Raw genomic sequence first — 20,777 nt, forward strand, 5'->3', positions numbered from 1 at the left:
GACCTCTACTCAGAATGGAAGTCTTATTTTAAATAGTTTCTTATATCTCTGATACTGGGGTCCATCCCAGTGGCAGCTTATAAAGGCAAATACTACAAAAGCTTACACACAGGTTCAGGAAGTGCTGCTGGGTGGCTGGCTCAAGTCCAAGCTTATTGTGGGTAACTAACTATACAGAGAAGTTCTACTGACTTCTATGGTGATTTGTTTACAAGAGTACAGAACGTAACAGAATATGTAGTCAACTTGGCATTAAAAGTTTCCTAATAACAGCAGAAACATTATGATACAATTTCTTTATAATGTCAGGCTAGCCAGGTAACACTTACCTAGGCCTTAACATTTTACTTTGACCTTAACATGGGCCACTAGGAGACACATCAGATTTGGACCATAGAAGATTAAAGTGTCGGAATGATTTGGTAGGACAGGGACAGGAATCTAAAGTTTGGCTTTTTTAAATAGCATAGACATTGTTCTTGAAGATAGACCCTCTTAGAGCCATCTTGCCCAGTCTTCTGCCTCTAATGTGACAATAACTATCCTGGTTTGCTTTCAATTGCTATAATAAGCTTCTTGACCAAGGGCAACTTGGAAAAGAAAGGGTTTGTTCGGCTTACAGGCCACAGCCCATCATTGGGAGAAGCCAAGACAGGTACTCAAGGCAGGAACCTAGAGGTAGAAGAATGCTGCTCACTGGCTTTTCTTTTCACAGTTTTCTCAGACTGTTTTCTTACAAGACTCAGGACCATCTCCCCAGGCATGCGACACTATCAGAGTGGGCTAGGCCCTCCCAAATCAAGCAATAATTAATAATAATAAAAACAGATACTAAAGGCTTGCCTGCAGACCAATCTGAAGAAGGCATCTTCTAAATTAAGGTTTTCCCTTCCCAGATGGTCCTAGACTGTCAAGTTGAAAACAAAACAAAGCAACAATAAAAGAGTCAAAATTACCTAAACCAATACAGTACCATACCAAGTGAAGAGATTCTATACCACATTGGAGCTACCTTAGATAATGACCTTCCACAGCTTCTTTCCCTTGCTTATGGAGTCCTATTACCTGTCAAGATTTCCTTGGGTCTTGGTTTCTCCAGGAATTAGAAATGGGAAAGAGATGTGAAATCTGGGCCTTGAGTGACTGACTCCTCATGGTTCTTGAGAAGGGATCGAACAATGGCGGTAAAGGGGGTGCTGTTCATCTTATTCTCAACAGCATGGCAGTTTGAGACACTCAGGAAAGCATCCACCTTATGTTTTATCTTATTTCAGAAGGTTTGCCCACTTGCATCAGACCCCCAGGACGAGATTTTCCTTTTGGTTATCTGAAAGTCAGTTGATTGGAAACATGTTTCTAATATACTGAGAACTCACAGGAATAATGTCATCACATTAATTAGGCCAGCACAAATTCAAAGGGAGGAAATCACATAGGATAAATGCAACAGGGTGAGACTCATTGGGGCCATCTTGGAATTCTATCTACCGCTCAGCTGGGGGGTAGCCTACTTGGTTTCTCTATATTGCTCTTTGTGTACCTCTAAGAAACCTGGCTTTCTGCCTCAAGACGTCTGCTCCTGCTCATGCAGACATCATTCTAGAGAGAAAAGAAGAATTATAGCTTGGTTGGTTCTCAGTGCTGAGCTCTAGCATGTCCACTGAGGCTTAGAATGGAGATGCAACCTTGACTCAGGTAGGAAAGTCCTGCAAAGTTACTGCCCTACATGGAGAGAACCCAGTCGAACCATGTCCAGACTACTGATGTAAAGAACCCAAGAAAATAAATGCATGTTGTTTTGACCTGCTGTGTGTTCAGTAATTTGATAGACAGTATTCTTGTTGTGATTATTTTTTAAAGCAGTGTTCAGAGTGAACCCCGTGGCTTTACATGTGTTAGGCAAGGCCTCTGTCACTGAGCTATGTCTCCAAACTCACCCTGGAATGCTTTAAATATCATCTTAAAGACTCCCCTGCAGCACACAGATCTAGTACTACTGTAGTGATTCCTTGTGATGCTTAGAGCTTTGTACCAGTCATCCCAGACACAGCCTTTGAGGGCTTGAGTAGATCAGAAAGCAGCGAGAATGCCGTATGGTGGGATGGGCTTGCCTTTCCATCTGCTCCTGTGCCCTTCCCCATCCTGGTGCCTGGAGGTTGTCAGACTGGCAGTGCTGGAATGACCCTCAGCCCGTTCATCCAGACCGTTAGTTGCAGAAGGACACTGTGTAAGTGGAGGGCAAGGATGGGCAAAGAATAATTTCAGAGTCCAGGTATTCAAGGGATGTACTGGAGGCATCTACAATACTAATAAGCCTACTTCCTTAAATTTAGCCTTTATTTAAATGCAAAGCTTTCCACGGGGCATAGTTAAATGGTCAGTTGCTTCAGGGGCTATGGTGCAAGGAGAAATTTCTACCAAGTCTTTTAAAACCATATTTTTTTACTTTATATCCCAATTGCACAATCCTGTCCCTCCTCTCCTCCTAGTCCTATCCTTATAAATTCCCCCTCTCCTCAGAGAAGGGGAAGCCCCTCCATGCCTTAGGTACCACCCCAGCCTGGGATATCTAGTCACAGAAGAACTAAGGGCATCCTCTCCTACTGTGGCCTATCCAGGCAGTCCGGTTATGGGAACAGGATCTAATGCAGGCAACAGAGTCAGAGACAGCCTCTGCTCCAATCGTTAGGAGACCCACAGGAAGACCGAGCTGCACATCTGCTACAGATGTGTAAGAGGGCCTAGGTCCACTCCTGCATGGTAAGAGGGCCTAGGTCCACTCCTGCATGGTAAGAGGGCCTAGGTCCACTCATGCATGGTAAGAGGGCCTAGGTCCACTCCTGCATGGTAAGAGGGCCTAGGTCCACTCCTGCATGGTTTTTAGCTGTTGGTTCAGTCTCTGTGAGCCCTCTTGGGCCCAGGTTAATTGAGTTTGTAGGTGTCCTTGACCCCTCCAGTTCGTTCAGTGCCCCCCCCCACTCTTCCACAAAGCTCCCCAGCTCCACCTGATGTTTACCTGAATCTCTGCATCTGCCACCATTGCTGCTGAATGAAGCCTCTCAGGAGACAGCTCTGCCTGGCTCCTGTCTACAAGCATAGCAGAGTATCATTAATGGAATCAGGGGTTGGCTCTCTTAAGGTGATGCCCCTAGTCCTTTCTTGAGAAGTTTTGATAAAGTAGAGAAAGCAAGAACTCAGCACAGAGAAAAACAGAAATTCGGAGATAGAGAATAGAGATGAAGGAAATGAGGCAGATCCCTGAACACAAGGATGCCATGGGGACTCTGCTCAGGTTAGATGCTCTAACCAACCCTGGCCCTGGCTGCACAGCTCCTATTGATATGAACAAAGGTGATGTAAACTGTGCTGCCCTGGAGGAGATTCTACTCTTGGGCCATGGTCCTTCTCATTATGTTGACATTTATTGAGCACTTCCCATGTGTCAGAATCTGGGCTGGGGGCTGGTGATACAAAGACAATCAAACCCAGATACCAAGCTGCTGGTGCCCCCAAAGGAACATAAGCAACCCACGCAGTGAAGAACCCATCGTGCTGAGGGTGCCGTGGGGTGAGCAGGAATCACAGTAGGGGTTTTATTTGCTTGACTGATCGATCTTGACATCACTGTTTAATTTTTCATGTTTAATTATTTTTAAGTGTGCATCAAGGCAGAAACAATAGTGTAATAAACTCCCATATAGCTATCACCAAGCTCCAACCATCTTTATTAATGTTTTATTAATATTAATGTCATGCTAGCTAGTACATTTTACTGTATTTTAATATACATTCAAGATAAGTATTTTTCTCATAAATAATGCGTGCATCTCTGGTGTAAGCATTCTTTAATAATCAGGAGATTAGCTAAATGGGACTTCCATCCTAACACCTCTGTCTACCGCTACAGGGGATATCACAAAATCCTGAGTGGAATCTTCCATCTTGCCCCCAGGAATCTTTCCAGGGACATGGCATCTCAGAAATGTTGGGCATGGGGTCTTTGGATATAAGATCCCAGTAGAGCAGTGCTCTTGTGCACTGGGGACCCACAACTTGGGTCTCATGGTGGTCTGTACTGATCTAATCAACATTACCTCCATCTTCCTTAACTGAGTCCTTCTCTCTGTCCCTGCTGCAGATTGAAATGCTAGAACACAAATACGGGGGCCACCTGGTATCCCGACGCGCCGCGTGCACCATCCAAACCGCTTTTCGCCAGTACCAGCTCAGCAAGAACTTTGAGAAGATCCGTAACTCGCTCCTGGAGAGCCGCCTGCCTCGGCGGATCTCCCTGCGCAAGGTGAGGGCGCCCACAGCGGAGAGCCTGGTGGCCGAGAAGGCGCTGCTGGAGAGCTGTGGGCTCCTGGGGCTCCCGCTGGGGCGCTCGCCCTCCCTGCCACCCACCTTCGCAGGCTCGCTCACCGAGCTGGAGGACTCCTTTACCGAACAGGTTCAGTCCCTGGCCAAGTCCATCGACGACGCCCTCAGCACCTGGAGCCTCAAGACTATGTGCTCGCTGCAGGAGAGTGGCGCGTACCAGCTCCACCAGGCGCTGCACCCAAGTGCGGGACAGCCAGGCCTGGAGACCGAGACGGCGCGGGAGCCAGAGATCTGCCCAGGGTCTGGAGATGAGGCCGGTGGCCTGCCTCAGGGTCACAGCGGTACCCTCATGATGGCTTTCCGGGACGTCACTGTGCAGATCGCTAACCAGAACATCTCTGTTTCCTCCTCCACCTCCCTGTCTGTGGCCAACTGTCTGGGCACACAGACTGCCCAGGCCACAGCTGAGCCTGCGGCCGCCCAAACTGAACACGGGGACACCGCGACGCAGGAGGTCTCAGAAGTCCCAGCCTCGGAACAGATGGACCCACCCGGTGAGGACTCGGAGGCAGTGGAGAGCAACGCCCAGAGCGCACAGGAACCCATGGTGGTCGAGGCTGTGGTGGAGGAGGCAGTGGCTACAGAAGCAGAGGAGGAAGAGGAAGGGGCCGCGCAGGCAGGGAAAGGGGCGGAGGCCGAGGGGGGCGACAACTCTGAGCAGTTGAGCAGCAGCAGCGCATCCACCAAGTCCGCCAAATCTGGCTCAGAGGTTTCTGCCGCTGCCTCCAAGGAGGCCCTGCAAGCTGTGATTCTGAGCTTGCCACGCTACCACTGCGAGAACCCAGCCAGCTGCAGGTCCCCCACGCTCTCCACAGACACCCTGCGCAAGCGGCTGTACCGAATCGGCCTCAACCTCTTCAACATGTGAGTGAGCTTGGAGCCCAGGGAAGAACAAGAGGGAGGAATCCTGGAGGTCTTGAAGGGTACCACGTCGTCCCGACAGCATCTTCCCAGGGCTCACCCAGGCAATATGTGCCTAGTTTGATACCCCTCGCCCGAACCCCCAGGCAGTGTTTAAGAAACACACAGTATATTTTTTTTTCAGGTGACCAACACATTAAACATAGGTTTTTACAGCTATTGCCTGCAAAGGTAAATCGGTGGTTTGGAAAATGGGGAAACACAGAGTTGAGCACAGACAATATGAAGATTGAGCAGAAATCATTGAGGATGAAAATGATGTCAGGGAAACGGTGTGATTTCACCGGGGTCACAAAATGAGGAAATGGCAGAGACTGGAGAGATGGTGTAGGGTCCCGGTGGAGAGCGCTCAGTTGGCAAGCCTGAGTTCTGTCCCCAGAACAGACGTAAATGTGGAAGGAGAAAGACGACCCCACAGGGTTATCATCCGACCGCCGGTGAAAGCCATTCCCTCTCCCCACAATAACAATTTATTTGAAGGTAATTTTTTATGAAGTAGTGGAATAGGTTAGAGGAGAGAAAGACAGAAAGGAAATACAGAGAGAAGCCAGTGGAAAGACAAGGGATTAGGAAATAGAGAACTTAATGCCTGCCATAACTCAGAGACCCGATCAAGGCTGTATAGCAAGAACTCGGGCAGGGCTACACTGAGGAAGTAAACGCTTCTATCCCTCTGAGATAGTCATTAACCCTTCTTCCCTTGTAGCAACCAGCCCAGAGCGGGAACCCTTTCCTCTGCTCATTCATTCGTATAACTAGAACTGTCAGGGCCGTAGCACACAGATGAGTGAGACACAGCTCCTGGCCTCGCAATGCCCACTGCGGTTCACCGCACATCCTCGGTCTTCCCCGAGGTATCTAGAGATGGTGAGCACCCTCCTTCTATCGCAGAACAGCCAACAGGCTCACTGGAGGGTCGAAGGTTGCACACCGTTCAGCTGTTAGCAAGAGGTAAACTGAGGCGAGGTCAGAGCTGTCTGCCTTTTGTTGTTCAGGCTACCACCCTGTGAGCACAGCCCCACCCAGCACTCCACCATGACGCCCCTGCCTCCATCACTTCAGTGTGCATGTGAAATCAGATACCCTTATCCTTCAAGACTGTGATTCCCAGCCCATCCCTAGTGAAGCTGTATCCCCTCCCCCTACAAACGGGAAGATGGTGCCTTTGCAAAACACAATATAGGTGAAGAGCTAGGAGAGAAGTCACAGGCTTGGGTGTCCTGAAAATGGCAAGCATTTGAGGAAAGGTTCCTCGTGATTACTCATTTCCTCTGACCCAGCGAATGCCAGCTCCAGGAGCTGCTAAGGTGTAGGCTAGAGAAGGAGCCTCCCCAGCCACCTGGGGACTATAGAGGCATCAGAGCAAGACAGGGACAGAAGGAAGCTTCCCTGCTTGTTCTGGGTTCTTGTTGAGTTAGTCCTTCTCTTCTCAACTCAAACCACATACCTGTCCCCAGCCCCCACTTCACCCCCAACCTCACTCCCTACACCTCCCCAGCACCCTCTATCCCACTCCTCTGTGAGGTTCTGGTAACAGTTATTCCAATGGGAAGTCTCAGGATAGGCCTGGGAAGTAGATTTCAGAGGGTTTATGGGATACAAAACAGCAGCTCCCAAGCACCCTTGGCTTCCTCTCTCCTCCCAACTTCAACCCTTCTGCAGAAATCCGGACAAGGGCATCCAGTTCCTGATCTCACGTGGCTTCATCCCTGACACCCCCATCGGTGTGGCCCACTTCCTCCTCCAGCGGAAAGGCCTCAGCCGCCAGATGATAGGAGAGTTCCTAGGCAACAGCAAGAAGCAGTTCAACCGTGACGTGCTGGAGTGAGTGCCTGCCCTCCTTTCATTCATGCCCTGGACCCAAGAATTCTCATTGGTTCTTGGGAGGTGGGACCGCTTGCTCTGGCTTCCTGTGTGACTATGGGTACCATTGTTCATTTGATGGTAGGATGAGCCAGGAGCCTTTGGGTGCTCCAGGGACACCCTAGGGCATGAGAAACAGGAGTGGGAAGGGGGCATGAAAACAATGAATGAATTGTACAGCTCAGACCCATTTCTGCTTAGTGACAGCTCCTTAGCCTACCATCTGCTCTGCGTCTGCCCCGGCAGTTCTGGGACACCCTTGACAAGGTTCATTTTGATATTGGTAGGCACAAAACGTGGAGACAGGGGGCTAAACCCAGGGTTATTAAAACAGGGAAATATAAAGGTTCCATAAAGATGTATCTACTGACAAAATCACCCCCAAAAGTGCTTATGCCTCAAACTCCAGGAAATGACTGAAGTAAGGTGAAGGGACAGTTTCAGCTGTGCTGGTTTCTGAGCTGCTCAGCAGCTTCGTCTCCAGAGAGCAGGGTGACACTTCTCTGGCTGGAGAACAGAGTCTTGGAGCCTCTTCTCCCCTGGGAAAGGGGAGGAGGACCCATAGGTTCTGCTCCAGGGCCCTGGGAAAGCCTGTCCTTCCTGTTCTCATGAGAGGGACACAGGGCCAAGAGCTTGGAGAGTCACTGTGAGTTTCTGGCCAGTACTCCGTGGATGATCAAAGAGATGATTTCTCTTCACAGAGCAGCCACAGCACTCCTGCAAAGCAGATATGCCACAGGTCTTCTGTGCCCCAACCTGTGAGGATGGGAGAATCTGGCCCTGTGGCTGGACCAGTTGTTCCCTGAGAATGAGGTTAGGTATCCTAGCACACTTCATGGTCTAAAAAAAAAAAACCTTAAAGGTCCAGATGGCAGCTCCTTGAATGCTCTCTCTCAGTGTAGGCAGGACAGTAGAGGCTTGAGCCTTGTCTGAAGTATCTCAGCCTCCCTGGATGGCATTGGCTAGGCAGAACCAATGCTTCGACCCTGCCTCTCTGGGAACTGGGGCCTGAGCTTGCCATTTCACACTAGAAGAGTAATGAGAACTGATGAACTCTTAACAGTTCCCATTTGCTCTCTTTCTCCTTCCTCCCTCCAGCTCCACTCTCCCTGTCCTGTCAGCTCTGTTAGTTGGTGTGTCCCAAAAGGATGCCCAGGAACTGATGTAGGGCCACCAAACAATTCAAGAGGAGAGAGACTGCACTTGATCCTCTCCCCACGCATCCTAACCCCGTGTTCCATCTGTGACCTTCTGTCCCTTTTATTTCCACTAACTTCCTTCTGCCCAGCTGGCCCATGCTCCCAGGAGACTTTGATTGTCTCTGTCCTCTGGGAGACATGAGCAACCCTGCTCCCCTCTGGGAGACATGGCTTCCCTGGTTTGTTGGTTTGTCTTTTCTGACATGCCCCATCACCATACAACATGGCCGTCACCAAGCCCACATTGATCTGGAACATGTGGGACACAGGTTTTATGCTAAACAGTGCAGTGAAAGCTAATTACCGCTCTTCCCTGGAGACAGGCCATGGGTGAGTCGGTGGGCAGTAAAAGCTTCAGACGTGGCCCTGCTGCTATGGCCTGTGCTAGAGAAGACCAGGCTAGCGAGTAAGCTGACAACCTCAGAGTCTAGGCTTGAGCCAGACCCACATCGGCTAGTATTTCTGGTGAGAGGGGGCTGGTGGGTAGATTTTAAGAAACAGCAGTCTCTGATTCTGGGTGCTAGGTAGCTTGAGGAAGGTATTAGCTTAAGTCCTTTTCCCTTATCTGCAAGATGGGAAAGTTGGGCTGTGTGATCTCAGAAGTCCCACCCACCCTGCCCTGGAGTTCTGTGAAATCTGTCATCCTTCCCCTTCCTTAGAGCATTCGCTGATGCATTAGGGCAGATGATTCTCTGCCCTAAATGTGGAGACCGTGCTTTGTCATCCTGTCAAAGACTCAGAGCTGCCCTTAGGCTTCAGGGAAGAAAGAAATGACCATTTATTATTCATCTAACAAACACTGAGTGCCTGTTCTATGTTAAGAGTGGGCCTGGGCTGCGCATTCTGCATTTGTATGTGGAAATAAGCATGGCTTTTGGTCTCAGGAAACGTACACACCTAAACACGGATGGGGATGAATGAGAGACTATACATTTTTTTAAGGCAATGAGGAGACAAGGCTTATCTGCTGGCATCCTGGGTGTGGGGAGAAGGGTGGAGTACAGAGGGGGGCATAATGCTGTGCCCACAGGTACCCTATGCCCCATGCTTTACTCTGCAGGTACAAACCCTGTCCCAGAATCTGAATTTCTGACACACTCAGCCTCTGGACTGACTCAACCCCACAGAAAAAAAAAGCCCTATACCCCAGGTTCATAACTCCCTAGTTTGTGCCCGGGATATACTAGCATCTTCCTGCAAAAAAGGCCAGCATGAAGCAGAGAAACAGAGTCAGGTGTCAACATCAAGAGCCAGGTCTCTCCCTGCCACTCCATCTGCCAACACCTGGGGACATTAAATAATCGTCTTTTCCCTTCTTACTCCCAGTGGATGGAAGCCAGGATGTAACAGCTGTCTGGTGTGGCTTTTCCCAGGCTGGAAAGTCTTCGCTGGGATATTCTATAGCCCTCCCCTCCCCTTCCCCTGCATGAAGGCATTCAGCAAGTCATATCTACTTTGTACATAGCTGTTTGCCAGACAAAAGGACATAAATCGCCCATGTCCTCGGAGACTGAGGCATGCCAAGCCACAGAGTTCCCCAGCAAGTGGCAGCAGGTGGAAAGATGGAGTTGGAATGACTCTCAGAGGGCAAATTCTTATTTCAGAGGCAGCATTAAGACCCGTGAGGGAAAAGAAAAGGCTGGGAAACCAGAGCAGGAGCTGCCTCGGATGCGTGACGAAGTCTGAGCATACCACCATGAGCCCTGATACTAAAATGTGGTCCTTGGCGTTCTTGGTAGCTGATGGTCCTGGGCTCTGGGCTTATTTTCCCAGAAGACACATTTCATTTGAATGGGACGTGTCACAAGCTCATGTACCTAAGCTGGCGTTGTTGTCGTAGAGGGTTGTAGAATCTTTTGGTATCTGCCTGGTTTGCAGATATAGGGTAAGGAGGGTAGAAGCTTATAAAGCCCAGTCCTGGTTCTGACCCTATCTCTCTGCCTTCTGATCTGCTGAGATGTGAGCTAATACCCCAATGCTCTCTACCTTTAAGCTTCCTGACCCAGCTTTTCCAGCCATCCCGAACTGTATCCCCTCAAACCGCGAGCCAGAACAAATCCATTCTCACTTAGGTTGTTTCCTGTTGGGTGTTCTATCACAGCAATGAGGGGAAAAAATGGTTCTGAGCAGTGGGGCCATGGCTCTAGTGACAGGAAGACCCGGTGACAGGAAGAGAACATGGAAAAGTTTGGAGCTTTAGGGCTAGAGAAGTCTTAGAAACCTGTGTGTAGAGCTGTGAGCCATCACAGTTATTTGAAAGAACAAAATGCTGATTAAAATACAGATGACAAAAGGTCTAGTTCCTGAGTTTGCAGAGTAGATCCAAACTCTACCAGAGCCTGGACTCGAACCAGATGTTATATCTGTTAAACATGTGTCCTACCCAGATTCTGAGCTTTTAGTGAGACTGGGTTTAGAAGTAATGGACCCTGGTTTGGAGTCAGCATAGCCTTTGAGGAGTCTGGCATCGTCGTGAGTCACTGCAAATATAACGGACGCTGTCCTGAGGCCACCGTGGACACTGGAGGCAGATGTGAAGGTGCAAGGGTTGGCATTTGCCATGCTGAGCCGTGGTTTTGTGTTAATCCCATCCTTTCTTGCCAGAAACATGTCACTTGTCTTTGAATTTCATGGGGGTTCACAATTAAGAGACTGCCTTGAATCTCTGAAGAGATTTTTGAGTTTTGAATTTTGAATGCTGTTGGAACTGTATGGCTTTGGTGGCTTTGATGGTTGGTTACACCGGATGCATTTGGCACTTACTGGGGGCTAGAGGTAGGATAGATGGTCTGAATGTGAAATGTCTCCCACAGGGCCATGTGTTTGAACATTCAGTTCCCAGCTCATGATGCCCTTGTAGAAGACTGTGGAACCTCTTGGACTTTGGGCCTACCTGGAAAACACAGGACTGTAAGGGCAGAACTAGTTGGTTATAGGACCTGGTTCCAATCCATGTTCTCTGCTTCTTAATCCACTAAGATGTGATTAAGATGCCTAAAGCTCCCACTATCACCAAGCTTCTCTATACCATTCCCTACTGTGGTGGACTGTGCTCCCCCCAAACTGCAAGACAAAATAAATTCTCCCTCTCTTAAATTGCTTCTTGTCAGGTATTTGGTCACAGTGCAAGAAAGCAACCAATATAGAGTGAATTCTATTAGGCTTGTAATCAAATAAGAATAAAGCTATCAAAGAGCCAAGGCCACTCTGAGGTATTGGCTATTTGTCTTTGACATCCGTGTTTGTTACATAAAAATCATAGTAATCTCCTGAATGACATCTTTTTAAGCGCATGTGACGTGTTGAACTGCCTGAGACTCTGGAGGATTTCTATAAATGTTAGCAGTTTCCATTTTTATTTTTCCTACCTAAAACGGAGACACATTAGAACCTTTGCCGCTGCTTTTTCCGAGCACAGGAGCTGGAGAGTGCCAGATCTGGTTTGATGTCAGATCCACTCATCAGATGAGAACTTGCCAAGGAGACATGGGAAAAGACAGGAAGGGACTGGCTCCTTCTGGGGACTGCTCTGTATCCTGAAGACATCCCTTCTGGATGTACAAAAGAGACACCTTGCAAGTCCAGGCATATATAAGTGCTAGGCAGGGCTGGGATCTTTTAGGGCTAGCAGTGCCCACCGCTCCGCCCACCCGCAGTTTTCATGTGGCTGGGAATTTAGCTCTGCTCTATTTCCTTCCTGAAGTGTCCGCTTCAGCGGGCTTGAAGGCCAGTGGATAGGGGAGAGTTCTGGGCCAGCTGTGAGCAGTCTCTCTTCTAGCGTGGATGATTCTTTCCAATGTGAATCACATGTATGAGGAGAACATCGTTTTGATGAGGATGCTCTAAGGGCGGCTTTAGGGTAAGGCCGCCAGCAGGACGTTTCTGGCATGCTCCTTCCTCCCCACCCCCCCCAGTCTTCTCCTGTGAAGTTCCAGTACATACTGATCAACATTTGATGTTGGAGTCAGATTTTCATGACTTCATTTCCACCAGCATGCTTCCGTTAGCCAGAATGTAACAGACTTGTTCTTCTCGGGACATTTTTTTAAATGAAGACAGATTGTCTGTCAATACCCAACAGTCTGGAAGGCTGTGGCCTTTCTGGCTAACAAGAAATTTTTTGAGAACATCTTACGCACTCATTGCTGTCATTTCAGAGCAGACCGTTCCAGGGCCTAGAGGAGGGGAGGAAAGAACCCTGTAGGAAAAGGTTTTAGTGTATTTCCTTGGCTTTGACAAGTTCTCTTCTATCACCCAGAGGGACAAGAGGGGTGCCTTTTAAAAGTGCTGTCTTGGGATGATATAAATACCACCATGGTAAGGCATTTAGTATGTGCAAAGCCCTAAGCTCAAGTCCAGCCACTATCAAAGAAAGAAGAAAGAAATGAAAGGAAGGGAAGGAAAGGGAAAGGGGGAAAAAAAGTGGTGTTTTTCCAGATTCATATCTGACATCCCACTTCTCTGGGCACCCTACTCTATCCCTGGCATGGACAGATAAGAGCTCTCTTGAACAGTAACTAGTCATGAAAGTTGAGGATTCTCTTACTCCCCGAATTGGAGACTTTGTGGGCCCCAAAGATAGGGTGAACAAATCCAGACATAAGGCACATGAATTGGAATTTTACACAAATAGATATCTCCAGCCTCCTCTCTCATAAAGGAGCACAGGAAGGGCCATCCCCACACTCTGGGCAACCTTCTATTGGAGGCGCCTACCAACTACTCTACCATGAAACTTCTACAAGGGACTTCCAGGAGGTCAGCCTATCCTGATGGTTTCCACGAGAATATCTGTGAAACACACACTCTTTCGAGTATTCAGGATGTGCCGAGGGTGGGCACAGTTCCAGGAAACTCCCAATGGAGACCCAGCTATAGCTCAGTCCTCTCATCTTGCCTGGGTAGAACAGACCCAGAGAGAAGAACTGACTTGTCCACTGGCCGGTGGAAATTGAGCGGAATCAGGCGCAACTCCAATCCCTCTTCTCCGCTTTATTTGCTACGCTCTGATCCTCTCAGATGGGAAAGAGCAGAGCAGAGAGTGTAATTCCCGAGTCTCACGAGGCCTGCACTAGATCCGGTTTCTTCTGCTTGGTGTGCATTTTAAAGGGCCCGCAGATGGCTGGCTGACGGTGCCATTGCAGGCAGGTAACTGCTGATATGGAAAGGGGTGTTCTCAGCACCTCAGCCAAAAGGAGCTTCAACCCGTTTACCTGTCAACATGTCAACACAGGCTTGATCCGAAGAAACACAGTCAAAGCCATTACTAACTAAGTCCCCCATGCCAGGACCTTTGTGTGCGTCATCTTCTTAAGACTCATACCAGCCCAGAAAACAGGACAGGCATTGTGTCTGTTGGGGTAACTGAGGGAAGTAAGGCACGCTGAAAGTAGTCAGTAGCTTGAGCCAAACTGCTGCACAGCAGGAACTAGATTCAAACCCAAAGGCTTGACCTCTTCTCGTGGCCGGCTTTGTTACATTGTTACAGTCTTACTTCCCACAGCCTGAGGCTCAGACTGGCAACATCAGTATCACCTGGAATTCCACTGAGGCTGCGCTCTGCTCCAGGCCCACTGAAGGAGAAACTCTGGGGCCCAGTAATCCGGCCTTGATATGAGCGCCAGGGGATTCTGAGACATGTTTGGGACTCCTGATCCCTGCCCATGAAGATGCTGCCAAGTTCAGCAAGAGAAAAAGAATCTGTTCTGGCATCCACAGTGACTGCCGATTTGTCTGGGCAGTGACAGTGGAGTGCTCTTGATTCCTGGGTCTGTACCTGGCAGTCATCCTTTTGGATGCTCTTTATGCCCCAGCACCACCACGGCAACACTGGTTGGTCCCTGAGTCAGTTTCCTCTCATTCTGTTTTCTTGGTCCTATTCTCTTTTCTAAAAGACCTTAACAGAGCATGTTATGAGTTCTGACCAGAAAAAAAAAAAAAAAAAAAAAAAAAAAAAAAAAAAACTCCAGCGGATGAGGATATTTTTAATTAAATTGTGTAAGCAAGCACTGTAGAAGAAAAGAAGGGTTTGTGTGTCTTTTGGCCTTTCCCCTGAAGCTCAGCTACTTGCTTCCTCCCAGGCCTCAGCTGGGCCTCACTGACAATATCTTTACCATCTCTTCTGGCCAATTAAAAAATCCCTGCTGTTGCTGTTACCTATTTTCAGCTCCCAACCAGTTCCTTTGTCTGCCAGACACTGTCTTGCTCTCCTTTAAAAAAGGAGAAAAAAAAAAAAACCCTGAGATGACGCAATTCGTTTTGATCACAGTTGTATGGGATGCTTCATTTCCCCGAAACACACGAATTGATTGTGTGAACAGGTCAGTGTTCAGCAATTTGATGCAAGAGTGTACTGTTCATACAGATGTAGGAACAGCTGGTTCTCTTCTTCCACATCCTCCTGAGCTGTTTGCTGCAGCCCTTAAGCCCCCCACCCACCAAAAAAAAAAAAAAAAAAAAAAAAAAACTCATACAGGCAAGAAAAAAGCCCAAGCAAACCTTTCTCCCCACCCCCACCCAGATTCACTGGCTGATCCGTTCACAGCCCTCCTGAGCTCTCTTGAAAACAGTCCAATCGGTGCATGTCCACACACTTCCATTCCATCACACACTCAGGTGCTTCTGCAGCTGGAGGAGGCAAGAAGCACATGTGACTCATGCTTCTTCATCCCAGGCCAGCATCAGCGTCCTCCAGGACATCTCCCTGGCAGAGGTCTGGTGCCAATTCCAGATCATCTTGGCAAAGAATACTAAGAGATCCTAAGCCCCTGGGTGGGGTTTCCAAAGGTCCCTGAGTTTCTTCTCCAGCTAATAGTTTCTTCAATAGCACAGGATTCTGCTTCTTCTAACTAATTTCCACTCATTCATATAATCATTCCAGAAAGGTTACTGCTTCCTATACGCTCTAGAGAGGCAAAGATGAGACCAGCTCACCTATACCGAAGCAAAGCTAAGAATCTGCATGTTCTAACCATGCACAGAATTTTTAAAGCAGACAGAAGACAAGTCCAGCAAACCATGGAAACTGGGGAGACCATGGACATTCGAGGTTGGGGTTAGGCAGCATGAAGTCAAGACTGCAGGAAGGAGCCAGGAGGAAGGGACAAGAGGAGCGGAATGCTAAAGAGCCTTCTCTGTTGGGAAACGTCATACAAGGGATGCAGAAGGTTCTGAAGAAATGCAGACAGGGGAGCCAGCAAAGACCATGTAAGTGTCCCAGAAGAATGGTTCTCAAGGATGGCCTGAAGGCAGGGAGTAAGAAAGAGCCAGGTCACTAGCCACAGCTTTGGTGCAGCAGGAGAGTCTGTGGCAGTTGTGGGAGGAAATCAGAGAGCTGTGTCACCTGGAGTGGGTACCTGAGTGGGTGAGAAGTCAAGACACTCATCTTTGCATATAACTGACTGTGCTTGTGCCCAGGCTCGTTGCATTGCTGCAGATATTTCCTAGTTACACGCACATGTAGTTTCAGTTTAAAATGGAAGGTATGCTGTACCTCAGGACATCTCATCTGCAGAACAGATCAAACTTGACGTTGCCACATATTTGCTTAAACAAGCCAAACTGTCAAATATCAGCTAAAGCAAAGGACGTGCAGCCTGCCGTCTCTTCGAGAGAAGTTGGAACATCCTACATTCTCACGATTGTCACCAGTAAGGATGTTCAGACCTCAGATGACTCAGAGGTATCACTCATGTTCCGCTGGGATGCAGAGGCAACGGGTGATGAAGTTGCCCCCGGCTTGGTAGCACTGTCATTGACTCTTGTAAACAATGGAGACAAGCAGTGAAGACCCAGCAATAAGGGGACTCGCAGTAAGAGACAACCTAATGAACTCCGCGCTACAGACACCAGTGGGGGGCACTGGAATCAACAAGACCTCCTAGAGAAGGATTTTTAAGACAGGAAAAAAGACCTGGGAGTCACTTCTAAGACAGTAGAGGATGGTATCTAGGAAGAGAAAGGAGTCACCTCAGAAAGAGGCAATGCTCCCCATACCCAAAGGCATGACAAATAGAGTCCCCTGAATTTGGCGACTGGGTGACATGTGGTGGCCTTGGTAAGAGACATGTAACAGGCTAATGAGAACATACACTGGACTAAAACATGAAAGGAAACCAGGACACAGATGTTTTCTTGAAGTTTGGCCCCAAACAAAAGCAGAGGCAAAGGGAGAGATGGAGCGACAGGAAGCTATCAGCACAGGCTTTTATCTGTACACTAAAAGAGACACACAGTGGGTCTTGATAAGGGTTTGCAGGGCTGTGGTGTAGCCCAGTGGGTAGACTTGTATGTAAGGCTGTGGATCTACTACTGGCTTTGGATAAAAAGAAAGAAAAAAAAAAGAATGAAGGAAAGTAGGAAGGAAAGAAGGCCAGATAGAGAGAAGGAAGCAATTAGTAAAAGAGAAATACAACCTCTTCAGTTTAGTGTCCCAAGTTAAAGCCTCAGTCTAGCCTCCTGCTCGCCATAAGTACTGTTGCTAAGATGAGGGACTCATCCTGACCTCCTGTGCATAGCTCCCACACATTACCCCCTCCATCTTTCAGTTCCAGGTTCCTGTAAACAGTATCTCAGACCTGCACTTACCAAAATAACCTCAGCTTCAACCTAGACTCAGCCATAGCACTTCTAGTGGAGACCACTGAAGTATCATCTTGACTGGGCTCCCTGCCCCTCTTGCTCACTGCCCCTCTTGCTCCCTGCCCCCTCTTGCTTTCTGCCCCCTCTTGCTCCCTGCCCCTCTTGCTTTCTGCCCCCTCTTGCTTTCTGCCCCCTCTTGCTTTCTGCCCCCTCTTGCTCCCCTTCCCCTCTTGCTTTCTGCCCCCTCTTGCTCACTGCCCCTCTTGCTTTCTGCCCCCTCTTGCTCACTGCCCCCTTGCAGTGTTCAAGATAAACTCTAGAATCCTCATAACTGGCAGGTGAAAATCCTGTTCACCCTGAGCCCCTATGTCCTCCAGATTCCCCTCCTCTCTGCTTTGCACCCTCGCCAAACTTTTGTGAATGCTTGGAATTCTTGTCTGCCACAACCTTGGTGTACCCATCAGCCGCCTCAGCCCCTTCGGCCTACCTGCTTCACCTCAAGAGCACAACTCATCTTTCAGATCTCAACTGAAGTCACATGCCCTCTAAGAGTTCTTTATGTACAAAGAAATCCAAATAATGTCTTCTGTGTCTTCATGTGAAACTTGTCCTTTCTCTACGTAGGACCTGTAAAGGGTGTGAAGAATTTTAGAAGATGAAAGGGAAAAGCCCAAGCTGCCCTTGATCATGTGCTCATCCTACCCAGTCCTGAGGTCACTACACTTAGCTACAAAGACATAGCTTTGGCCCTGCTTTTAAAACATGGCCCCCTGTCATTTTCAGGGTTTCTATTGCTGTGATAAACATCATAACCCCAAAAAAGCATCTGTGGAGGGAAAATGTTTATTTTGGCTTACAGTTCCGATTTACAGTCCATTGCTGTGAAAAGTCAGGGCAGGAACTCAAACGAGGCAGGACTCTGTAGACAGGAGCTGATGCGAAGGCCACAGAGTGGTGCTGCTTACTGGCTTGCTCATCATGGCTTACTCAGCCTGTTAAACACCCAGGACCACCACCCAAGGATGGCCCCACCCACAATGAACTGCTCCTTCCCATAGCAATCATCAGTCAAGAAAACGCATTATAGACTTGCCCACAGGCCAGTCTGGTGGGAAAATTTCCTTGATTGGGGTCCCCTCTTTCCAAATGACTCTAGCTTATGTCAAGTTGACATAAAACTACCCAGTGCTGCATCCCAGAACAGAAACTAGCCACTCTCAGATGGTCTTTGGCCCAGCCTTGTACTTAGGAGCCATTTAGTGCATGTGTTGAAAGCAAGACAACCAGCCAGCCTCGCCCAGAGCACTGGGAAGGCCTAGGAGGTAGGAGATGAAAAAATAATCTAGGAATATGAATTATCTTGTGAGGGTATATGCCAGGTAGACTCTGGAGTGGAAGGTAACCATGAAACCTCCCTGACAACAATCAGGAATCTCCTTATATATCCATGGCTACTGACTGTTTGAATGTGTCCAGATGTCCTTCAAGGCACCTCTCAGGCCTCCACTGTGGAGATAGAATCCCTCAGGGAGAACCAATTAACACCAGTCACTGAGAAGCAGCAGGGACACTAGGGAGATGGGGAAGGTGGTTACACTTGCCCAGTAGTGTTTCCTGAGTCTGTGCAGTCCCCTACAATCTCGTCTCTGAAAGTGTTACAAAACTGGCAGGTAACAGTTAATATCTCATAAAATCCAGAAGGTTGCCTTGTTCTTTTGGAGTCGTTAGTCGCTTCTCTTATAGCTTAATAGAATACTTGACAGAAGTAACTTCAGGGAGACACATACTTTAGTTCACGAAAGCTGGGAAGCCACCGTAGCTGAAGCAGGCCCACCCACAGTGGCACGAATGTGAGACAGCAGCTCTTAATGTCTTGGGGATCAGGGAGTAGAGATGTAACCAGAAGCAGGTTGCCAGGGATTTCTTTGTGCCAGCTATGTCCCAAGCTCCAAAGGGTCCATAACCTCCAAAACAGTGCCACCAGGTGGGATCCAGGGACTCAAGCACCTGGGATTGTGGAAAACGTCTCATATTCAACATATAACATGCCTTAAAATAACCTTCAACAAGCAAGGCTCCAGAGGAGGCCCCCATCTAATGCCCCGTGTGCACATGAGGAAGCCCCAGCAGGAAGGAGCCTCGCAGAACCACAGGGAAGCCTGCTCTCCTAGCTCTGGCAGCACTGGGCAAGCCTCTAGGTGGCCCAAGAGGTGCTTTTTGTAAAATGAGGAGATGAGAAGAGCCAAGAAGCCTGTCAGTACTCTAGGGATGCAAGGTGACCTGTCCTGGGTCCCAGCAGAGATAAGATTTGGCAAACTGATCAGCGCTCTGTTCTCTTCAGGGATGCTGGGAGACAAAGGTGGAAAGGGGGATTTTAAGCACTGGCAGATGCCATAGAATAAAAGTGTGGAGAAAAAAAGTGAGAAAAGTAAAAGGTGAGGAGGTGCCAGCCAAAATCTATACTGAACGCACCCATGCTCTTAGGGTTATGGGTGACAGTCCCCAAGATGAGTAGTCTACACGCCACAGCTGGCCTCCCTGTCAGCTTTCCCAGGAGAACTCAGACCCCACCAGAAAAACATAGAGTGACTCCTCAAATTGCAGGCAGAATGGCGACTGATCATCAAAGGGAGGTGACTTCCATGTCAGCCAGAGTGCCATGTCCTTGTCTGCTGCTGTTGGGAGTGTCTTTAGGTAGTATTGCACTGTGCTATCATGGTGACTGTGAGCTCTGTGTCCTGCTTCTGTGACCTGCTCAGGGATTAGCAGCATTGAGATGAGGGTGGGGCAGGTCCTATGAGTTCAACGTGGCTAACCCACAGCTGGGTGAGAAGTGACTTTTCATTGTGAAAGAGTGAATGCTTTGTCATGGCTCAGCACATCCTTTTCCCTTCCCACAGGGCTTGGCAGCCAGAAAACATTAGGATTTCTCCCCAGGTTGTAAGAGTTCCAGGAGCGCACCTGCTATCAAACAGGGATGCTGTAGTTAAGAGCACTTGCTGCTCTTGCGGAGGACCTGGGTTCAGTTCCCAGCACCCACATATCAGCTCATAACGGCTGTAACTCCAGCTCTAGGGGACTCAAGACCCTCTTCTGGCCTCTTATGGACCTGCATAATTATGTTACATGTACATACATACATATTCTCATACACATAAAACATAAAGCACTGATCAAGGTGCCTCACAGGGAGGCAGGTTGCATCTGTCTGTAATCATAGCCCATTGTCCCTTACTGCCCCCACAGAGTAATCTTTATAGCCTGGGAGGATGAAAGCACCTTCCCATGCAAGACTGGTCCCTGGAGCTCTGTAGTGGCTAGACTCACATTTCAAAAGCTCCCCATGGGCTGAGCTTACTCCTACCTCCAGCCCCTGGCTTCCCCAATTTCAAGCATTCACTCAGAGAGCTAATTAAAGAATGCAGATTCCCAGGCCAGCCTCCAAATGTTCTAATTCACTGGATCCGGACAGAGTTCAGAGAGCTGCATTTTAACTAATACCCTCACAACTCAGGGCTCTCAGAACAGCCTAGAAGATTCTGAATTAGGGGCATTCTGGGTTCATGACAGTCTTTCCACCCCTGTCTTGGGATGGGAGCCATGTTTCACCTGGCTGCTTCTCCTGAACAAGGACGGTTTAGACCTTTGGCTCATTACTGGAGTCCTTAGCCACAGTCCCCGAGCCAGTGAACCGGTGAGTCAGCAGGCTGCATGTCACCTGAGTAGAGGACTGGAAACTAGGCCATTGTGCTTGGCTGGGCAGATCCCATTCCCTTAGATGCCACTTCCTTCCCTGTCTCCCCCATAGAACCCTGATCCCAGCAGCCACTTCCC

The 20,777-nt window shown here is 48.7% G+C and overlaps 1 protein-coding gene across 2 annotated transcripts in view; it reads left to right on the forward strand.

Annotated features, from left to right (window-relative positions):
• Positions 1-20,777, forward strand: part of IQSEC3 (IQ motif and Sec7 domain ArfGEF 3) — a gene marked incomplete at both ends in the record, with an annotated part of 91,354 nt that overhangs the window by 52,758 nt on the left and 17,819 nt on the right. For both annotated transcript variants that reach the window (XM_080913662.1, XM_080913663.1), the window contains 2 exons: positions 4,139-5,244; positions 6,964-7,125. In XM_080913662.1, coding sequence (XP_080769788.1) covers positions 4,139-5,244; positions 6,964-7,125 — 1,268 coding nt within the window. The remainder of the gene's footprint in view (positions 1-4,138; positions 5,245-6,963; positions 7,126-20,777) is intronic.

The sequence above is a fragment of the Micromys minutus genome (genome assembly GCF_963924665.1).
Source record: "Micromys minutus genome assembly, chromosome: 3".
NCBI classification, from domain to species: domain Eukaryota; kingdom Metazoa; phylum Chordata; class Mammalia; order Rodentia; family Muridae; genus Micromys; species Micromys minutus.